At 41.9% G+C, this 9,805-nt stretch overlaps 1 protein-coding gene across 1 annotated transcript in view; it reads right to left on the bottom strand.

The window, feature by feature from the left end:
- The window catches only part of LOC119651909 (BLOC-1-related complex subunit 5), a 54,469-nt gene that overhangs the window by 28,912 nt on the left and 15,752 nt on the right, over positions 1-9,805 (bottom strand). Inside the window, exons 2-3 of the mRNA XM_038055736.1 lie at positions 5,611-5,871; positions 5,363-5,550 (exon numbers count right to left, since the gene is read on the bottom strand). Of these exons, the coding sequence (XP_037911664.1) occupies positions 5,363-5,550; positions 5,611-5,851 (429 nt within the window). The 5' untranslated portion in view covers positions 5,852-5,871. The remainder of the gene's footprint in view (positions 1-5,362; positions 5,551-5,610; positions 5,872-9,805) is intronic.

The raw sequence follows: 9,805 nt of genomic DNA, 5'->3' as shown, positions 1-9,805 counted from the left end.
GTACCGTTGGGCTTGCCCCGGCAGGACTCAGATTGTTCTCACCAAATCAATCCGCATCTTAAAATGACCGCAGTGTTAGGTCGGCACGGCGGGTACTCACGTTAAACCAGCAAAACGTAACTATACTTACGCAAAGCGCTTACGATATACCTCGTGCTCAAGACCATCACTGCACTCATTAAAAGACAACGCCTGCTAGATGTAGGACGGTAATGTATGACAATGTTTGCCATTAGCTGACTTAAGGGGGTCATCCCGTGTGAAGGCCGTTTTTTTGCTTTTTTTAGAAATTTTTTGTGAAGAACAGGGTAAAGATACAAATACGAATTTTTCACCATAGATTTATTAATGTCTTGAGTGTGCATAGTAATTTTTCCACTCCGATCGCATAGTTAGTTATTGAAATACAGGGCAATTTATACCTCCATCTGCAAAAAAGGTGTTTTTCTGCTGCCACGCTAGAGGGCGCTGTGGTCATCATAAAGAAAAAAGTAAACGGCATTTTAACGTACAGACTTGACTACAGTCCGCAAACTAGGATTATTAAAAAATATTAAAAGCTAAATTTTTGGTGGCGTGTTAAACTTTTTTTTGTGATTTTTGGTGTTTTTTCACGGCTTCTTCAATGAATAAAAAAAACTACTGAACGAATCGCAATTATTCTAGTTTGCGGACCGTAGAAATATGTTCTGAATAAGTCGTGAAAAATTCAAAGAATTTCGTTGGATAGATTTTGGGCTATGGTGGCAGCCGATTTTCAACATGCGGTTTCGATAAAAACGCATTTAAAAGGTAGAATGCGATTTTTAGCCATAAAACCTTAACTGACCATTAATCTGTTATACCTAATCCATAAACATTAGGTTTCTTGAAGAAATACATGTACAGCCTTGGCCTCAATTTTTGTCCTTTTAGCGAAGTCATTCGAACGTCATTTGGTCCGATAAATACGAGCTTTATTACGGCGATCGACATAAATCTGGCATGTGACTTATCATGTGTTTAACACTATAATTTCTGAACGACAGCGAATATCAAAAAAACACTTTACCCATATATTCTACACTATATCTAGATACAATCGATGCAAAAAAAAATTCGATTGCTCGAATCCGACACACGGGACGACCCCCCTAAGACCGAAACTCCAGCTGCAGTCGTGTCCGCTGCTGCTTTGATTTGTTTGAAAAGCCCATCTTTGGATCGAGCATCACTCCAACTTACCTAATTATTGGTTTTGACTCAATTACCGACTATGACTATGGCTACTTTGATTTCTTTCTAGCTCAAGGTTGAAACCATGAGCAGCCATCCATCCGCTTACTCGTCGCATTAATATGTCATATCAAGCTCGGCAACAAGTACCGCAACTGGTTTCTGCTAAGCAGAATATCGTAAAGAGGGTTCCATAGGTCCGGCCCAAGGATGGACCCTGCGCTATCGCTGAGATGACCTTCATCCTCCTGTGATCCTCTAGCATCTTATAGAGAGAGCAGAAAGCAGTTTCTCTTCTATTGTCTAGTATGCCTAGAATGTCTTTCCATTTTACGGAATTAAAGTCATTTCTGGCATAAAGCGTTACCACCCATAAAGCTCGGCGGCTGTGCGCCTCCGCTTGACAAACTGCCTTTACGATTTGCATGATGACTGTGAATCTCCCTGCTCTAAAACCGAGCTGTCTTGAGGATAAGTCTCCGGCAGCAGATACCAGGGTGACCAGGGTTTCCGCAGAGCTCCGATTTTTCGGGTTACCAATTTGTAACCGTGTCTCCACGAGTCTCATTCACCTCGTCAACCAGGTCCTGCCAGCAGCAAGCTTGGCTTCTGTTCTGTCATTGCGCTACATACCTTCTCCCGGTCTTTAAGCGTTGTGCCAAATGGAGTTTGTGAAGCTCCTTCCGCAGCAATTTCCGCCATCCACCGGCGGATGCCCGTTATCGGGTTCATAACTAACTTTACGACAGTGTGAGCTAAAGCAGCACCACCCCTTGGAGTGCCCCCAACGCGGCTCCAATTTATTCAAGAGCTTCAACAAATGTCCCGATGTTCAGTTTCGCGATGTATCACGCATAGGAATAATGCCGGATACGTGGTAGGTGAATATGTCGCTTGCCGAGAATTCGTCCAAAACTCACTACCCATCCACCAGTGACACCAGTGACTCCAACGCAAAGGTTAGGTCAAGAATGTTTCTTTCGTTGGGGTGTATCTGGTGTTGTACGAGCCCTGCTCTCGACGCCATTCCCAGAAACAGTTTCCCCATTGAAATCACCCCAACCAGAATCCGCCCCTTCGTGCCCAAACATCGTCCTCCAGAGAATCAAACCTTCGTCGAAAGTCCGGCATCGTCTCATTCCGTATTAAATAGACACTAAAAAACCCGACTCTTAAATATTTAAAAGAGCAACCAGGTGATCTCAGGATACGAGTAATGTTAACGAAGGAGAAGGAAGAGAGCAAAATCGAAGGACCACGGAACGCCTGAAGAGGTTCACTGTTAATTTGTTTTTGAGAAATAACCGGCTGACGGTGAGGCAAGCCAAACAATTTCTATCTGAAAATGGCGCGCACATAAAAAAGTACAGAAAACATGGACCGTTACCATGCGAAAATGATCATCACAAAAGAACCGCATTTCTCGCTATTCACAGCAATAAAATAGTTTTAAGGTTGAGAATTGGTAAAATTTTTTGAAAAAGTCGATATTTCTCCGAATAATAAGAATTCGAAGAACAAGACCAATTGGTGATCACCAGTTTAGAGGGCGAAAGCCCCAGAAGAGTGGAAAAATCTTTGCAAAAACTTTAAACGTTGATATTTACGTTAATACTAATCAAAGATGCTGCAATTTCATGGTGCTAGGATGAACTTATGGGGGGTTCTGCAGCCAATTACTGAAAATTATAGTAATATACTATTATTAACTTTAATGTAAGGGATATCGGTATGGAAGGTATTTCGGAGCCTAGCCACCATATAGTGGCAGCCTCTTATTTTTTTCAAATTTTTCGGTTAGGCGGTACGAACCGATACGCAACATGACTATATTTGGTAAAAAAAAATTACACCCGCCTTTTGCATGTATGGGGACCTCCCCTTAAATTCGACGTAAAAGGATGTAACTCACTGTATGCGTGAGCGTTCACAGTTCCAACCTTTCCACCAAATTTGGTGTCAGTCGCTACTACAGTCTCCGAGAAAAATGCGCTTTACGGACAGACAGGCAAACTGATTTTAATAAGGTTTTTTTTACACAAAACCTTAGAAATGGGCTTCAAAATGATATGTAATTTGTGGGATCGAAAAGTTGCGAAAACCGTTGAAAATTGGAAAATCTTTTGCGAAATTTTAAACGTCGATATCTCCGTTAATATTAAGGCGAAAGGTTTAGAAACAGAAAACGAGCTTCAAGTAGTATAGTATAATTGATGAAATTGGGAGAATCTTCTGAAAAATTGCGAAAACCGATAAAAAATGAAAAAAATCTTTTCCTTTATGTTGAGAATTCCAGCAAAAGGAAATAGATTGTGGGGACGAACAGTTGCAGAAATCAATGTCTTCCCTGCTTGTCGTAAGAGGCGACTGAATTCCACTATGGTTGGTTTCTAGAATGTGCGCACGCTCCTCGACAATGATAGCGAGAGTTCTCAGAACGCTCCCTCTCTCTTGACCTGGGAGGCAGTTTCTGAAAGACTTCTGACTGCAAAATTCCGACCCAGGATAAGGAGCAATTGTACAGCGCTATGCACCAACGGAGACTGACAGTTCAGGGGAGGCTTGCTGAAGGTGACATTGTGATTGTAATGAGTGATTTGAATCTCAAGCTAGGCTCTGACAACTCCTTGTTCAAACAGGGGTCGGTTGAGTTTCAACTGACCAATACTGGACGAGGCATCAGATCGACCCCTTCACGATCAGCAATAGATTAAGGAGTTGTCTCCCGGATGTGGGTAACAAGAGAGGCGCTGACATCGGCCTCGAAAGGGATCACCATCTGATAGTCGTTTGTTGCGTCCGCCTCTACTCGTATTACATTAATGGGCAGAACAGGCAGAAGGCTGCGATCAATTTGTATATTTAGGAGAAGTGGTTTCTGCCGACGATGGCACCGAACAGCACTGAATTCGCTTTCACTGCCCTGCCTAAAATCTGAAAATGCAGTTACCTCAACCCCAAAGTCAAGTCAAGAGTGTTCCGTGCTGCTATATGGGAGTAGCACATGGAAAATGAACTCCACTGTCACCCAAAAACTCCAAGCTCTCGTCAATGGGGGAAATGGTGGGAAAGGGCTTAAAAGGCGATCTTGTTGGGCAACACTACCGAAGCTGTTATAATCGAAACTATAATTATCTTCTTGAATGGGGTTAACAAATATATCGACATTTTTAAGCATGTTTTCTATGTATCTTGTGATGCTTATAAATAGCATATTTGTAACATAAATGAATTCGTTTTCGGCTAAATTTGTAATGACTCGCCTGAGCTTGAACATTACAGATCCCCAAATTTAGTGACTGGATAGTTGAAGTTTTAGTATTAGTGGGCAGACTATTTCCATAATATTGTCTTCTATAAAAGAATGCATATTTGTAAACAGGAAGCAAAATCAGCAATTAATGAATAATCACTTTTTCAATAACACTCTACATAGTCTGAAGAAGCTTGTTGTATAAATGCATAAAACAAAATATATTTATAAATATTCAAAATTTGGGGGATTCGTATAAGTAAATGAAGGTCACTCACGAGATCATATAAGTAAGAATTAGTAGGTGTGTATCATTCTGAAGAGCCGAAAGTGAAAATTTATTCAAAGTTTATAATATTTCGTGTTTACTTGAACTGATAGTTGCAGAAAACTGTATGGAGTATAGACACACCAGTTTTTTTGTAATGGGAATTATGGTTAATTAAGTGATTGATTGTAAGTTAAATATTTAGGTGATCTAAAAAACTATGGATAGAATTTGGCAGAAAATATCTTCTGTTCTCTTGAGTGATTACTTGCTACAAGACAACTAAAACACAGATGTTTGGCAATCAACATAAAGTTTTGGCTTCGTTTCTTTTATAGTAGCAGAATAATCCTAATCTGGAGAATGGAGGAGGATGAAAAATGAAAAATATAACATATTAACCATTGTAAATACATATATCAACAGCCTGTGATATTGATTTATTATCAATAATATTTGAGTGTATTTCGTTGACCGAAAGATATTTCAGAGTTGAGTTAGGGCTTTTCTCGTCAATAAATTCAACATATGTAGTCAAAAAGAAAAACTAAATGTTCATGACCTGTTTATCGATATTGCAACTGAATTCCCTATGTTTATCAAGTTTCTTATAAATTAGCGCTCACCTGAATTCTAACAATATCTGGATCCCTGTCTGGTTCTTTACTCGCTGGTTTAACAACGATAATGTTATGAGCGGTTGATACAGGTCGCTGCTTCAACTTAATGGGTTTACGTGATGTCGTCGAAGATATTGAGTTGGATCGCACATTTCTGGAACCCGAATGACTTTTATTGCGAATCTTTGGTGAATCTATACAAAATGGAAAATAACTTAGCTATATAAGGAACATCATAAATCTCGCTTAATTACCTCCTATTGGACGATCAGTGTAGGATATATATGGCAAATCGGAATCAGAGCATACACTTATTGGAGGCGAAACAGGCCGTGAGTCATTGCTTTGCGAGGATGAATCGTCATAATGTCGTTTACTAACAGTAGTAACAGCTATCGTATTGCCACGCTGCAATCTCGTTGCATTAACGCTTCTGGGTTGATTTGATAGAGAGGTTTGTACGTCGGCTTGATGATGAGATTGTTCTGATCCCATGATTGTCAAGTTGTTTCAAACTAGACAGAGTAAATAAGGTACAAAAGAATAATATTTAACTTCTCATTCGAATTGTATCACGCATTTTTTGAGTAATATTAGTTGCTGAAAAATAAACAATAAATGCTCCTGTGATTTCTAACCGTTGGTTGCGAAATAAAGTATCTAATTCAGACAGGAAAGTGCGACTAGTATATTCCTGCATTATTTGGGCCACTAAGACGTTTCGATGTGTACAGGAAAGCCCACTAGAATAATCAGTACAAATATATGGGAGTTCATATTATGGAAGTTGAAGATGGTGCAAATTCGGTACTACAATCCTCAACAAATAGGTGGTTAAGGTACGGTGATTTAACAGAGCACTCATTGAACAGATCGGAAATTATAAAATAAATTCTTGGTGGTCTGGAAGACGAGAATGCGCCACAGCTTTTGTCATTCACAAAAATTTCGGCCGACATGACATACTAAGAGAAGCAGGAGCTGGCTCATAGAATTGGCTTGCAGGTGAAACAATTTTCTCTCACCGCAGGTTTCACAAAAAATCATGGTCGTCACCAAATGGAACAACATTCAACCAATGATCAAGTCCTCATTGAGAAACAAGTTGGATCTAGCATTCTTGGCGTACGCTCATCGGGCAAATTGCGACAGCGAAAGCACGCTCACCTACCTTGTCTATCAGGTTCGATATAGTAAATTTTCGACACTGAAATACGTTGTAACTTTAGAAGAGCAAGTCCTGCAGACTCTGAACCGGCACCAGGAAGCCGATGGCATTGATGGAAGGGCACGAACGGAATGAGTGATTCAATATCCCGCGCTGCACAACGAACAATATCAGGAACGACCCGACCCTCCAAAACGAGATAAATACGTAGAACTAAGAAGCACCGCTGACAAAATAGTCAGAAAGGAGAAACAGAAACATATAAATGACGAAATCTACAGATTAGATGGGGACATAAGTTAAGATCCGCCAGGCTAGGAACCGTATTTTGCAGCGAATCCTCCAATATGATAGTCTGAGAATGTCAAGGCAGGGCGGGAACCTCAGAGCCGCGCACCATAGCACATCTGAAGCGTCGTGGATCTTCCCTCTCGATCGTGGCACTCGGGTCCAGAGTTTGCAGCTCAACGCACACGGTCGAGCCTTTATTTTTTTAATTTCATTTCCAGGTTTTGCTCGCATGTTGATTTTTCGGTAGGCTCTCGCGTATTCCCATGTTGGTTGGATTTTCAGGTTCCAATGCGGACCCATGCATCAGTACATGACACGTAAATTTTTGTTAAATGACACATGGGGAATCGAAGTGCCCAAAGGACTCCCTACATTCTGGAGCCTAGCAAGGAAAGAGGCAAGCAAACGCCCGTCGAAAAACAATTCGATGGAGCTGCAATATTTGCGGTCAATTTCGCCAATTTTCTTTTGTTTCTTTTAGAAGCTGGGGCAGCTCTCCCCTCTTGGTTGTGATTAGAGCGCTGGGCTGTCGTAGCGGAAAGTCGCGGTTTAAATCTCACTGGTGGCAGAGGGATTGGTTATCGTGACTGGTTGTCGAATACCAGTCGAGGGCAGTTTCCAATGAGTATCTGAGTCAAACCAGGGTAATAATCTCGGCCAAGCACAATGCTGACCACATTGCCTCCTACAGTCTACTGTAGTGTACCGTTACGGTCTTGAATGAAGTGCTCTAACACACTTGAAGGCCTTGATCCAATATGTAACCACAACAACCATATATTGTTCATTTAATTCGGTAAGATATAGTTGTTTTATCTTCCGTTAAAAAATTGACTCCATTATCCTTATTCAAAGTTCTCGCAATCAAAGCAATTCGTAAAGAGCGAAATAAATGGATAGGTGAATATGATGAATCTGGTAAAACTTCCCATTCAAGCAGCAATAATTTTTGGCGATTGGTCCACTTCTGGATGCTTCTCCTTAACAGCATTCGATAATTTCTCGAAATTCGCTTCTGAGTAGAAATTGAAAGGATTTCCTTGTAGTCTCATCACTGATAACCAAATCCTTATTCCATGATGATCACCTTCCGAAATACGACGAGTGGCACAGACTCAGTAGTCCTACAATGAAACTTTCGACGTCGGCGATCCCCCAAACAAAAAAGGCCGATAGAAATGTTTTCGGAAACGAACACGAAAGCCATACATATTCTGAGCAAGGTTACGAAGAATAAGGAAGCCGGTACTGCCAATGAACGAAATTAAAAAGGCCTCCATCAACACCAGACAACTGTAAAGAAGCAAAACAATAAACGCCTAAGAAACCAGCAGAAGGCGAAAGTGTGCAAGTGCGCGGGTGTCAAGCAGTATCTGGCGGTCAAAGGGTAGTATAGATCCCAGGGCGAAACGTGGATTGGTACCCACAATGGAGCATAAAAACTTGGGAAATGCCTGCTGAACCAACACCAACAGCTCTACTACCAAACCCTGTCTCCACCTCCACGTGGTGACCGCTGGGAGCTCTTTCTTAACGAAAAGCTGCAGACGGAGAAGGATGAAGGCGAGTCTCCCGCGCCTAAAAATGGGACAAATTGTACCAGCTGGTCCTCCAGGTCGGGGGTTGAGTAGAGCTGACAACCCTACACGAAAAAGAACTTACTACGAAGTCACAACAGGAGCCTCGGACTGAACGGATAACACAACGACAAACACGGAAACGACAACGGGATAAGGATTTGCGCATTTTCTCATGGAACGTGCGCTCCCTGCACAGAGATGAAGCTGCTAAGCAGCTAGCCGATACCCTGTCCCAATATAGGGCTGATGTAACAGCGTTACAGAAGATGCGTTGGACATGGACCAGTTTCTTGGAGAAGAGTCGCTACACCATATATTATAGCGGCCATCCAGTAAACCATGTGCTCGAAGTAGGTTTCTTAGTCAGCCAAAAAATGAAAACTGCTGTTATCGGCTTTGAAAACATAAGCAAACGGCTATGCACTCTGCGCTTGCGAGGCAACTTTAGAAATATAAGCCTCATTAACGTTCACGTCCCTACAGATGAGACTGCAAAGTCGGAGAAGGATACCTTCTACGAGGCAGTAGAACGAACCCTCGAAGCCTGCCCCAGATATGATATCAAAATCATACTTGGGAAGTTTAACAGCCATGTAGAGACGGAGCCCGTATTCAGGCTATACGTTGGCTCGCATAGCTTACACCAAAATACAAATGATAACGGACTGCGAATCATTCAATTAGCAGTGTCACACGAAATAGTTGCTGGAAGTACCTGGTTTACGCGGAAAGCGGTCCACAAACATACGTGGACCTCTCCAGACGAGACCACATTCAACCAAATTAACCACGTGTTGTCGAACGCCGCCTTGATGAAAGTCAGAATGTATAGAGGGGTCAACATAGACTCGGATCAACGACACATGGTACTCCGAGCTCGAATAACAACACCACCTACAATCCCCTCTGACAATCAGATAAGAGTTAACACTGAAGCCATCCACAACACAGCCCTCCGCAACACCTATAAGATGGAAATGGATGCCACAATAACCGCACTCAACATAGATCGTGGAGGTGAAGCATCAACAAATGATCTTCACAATCACCTGAAGAACGTTATCATAAATACGGCCACAAACATACTCGGCCCCAGCCGCAAGAAAACTCGGAACGGCTGGTTCGCCGATGAATGTAAGCTAGCAACGGAACGGAAGGCTACTGCATACCGAGTAATATTGCATTCTCAAAGGACGGTACGCGGACTTATTATGAACTCCAGCGGGCGGAAAAGCGAGTTCACAGATGAAAAAAGAAAGCCTGGGAGAACCAACAGATCTGTGAACTCGAAAAGTACAGGGGGTAACTGCACCAGGCGTGCAAGTTTTACCAACAAATCAGCAGGATGAAACCTTACACACCTTGATATTCATCCTGTTGAGACAAAGAGGGAAATGTGATTTCCGACAG

Source organism: Hermetia illucens, chromosome 3 (assembly GCF_905115235.1).
Source record: "Hermetia illucens chromosome 3, iHerIll2.2.curated.20191125, whole genome shotgun sequence".
NCBI lineage: Eukaryota > Metazoa > Arthropoda > Insecta > Diptera > Stratiomyidae > Hermetia > Hermetia illucens.
Note: the sequence above shows the minus strand (reverse complement) of the source record. Positions and strands in the feature narration are given on the sequence as shown.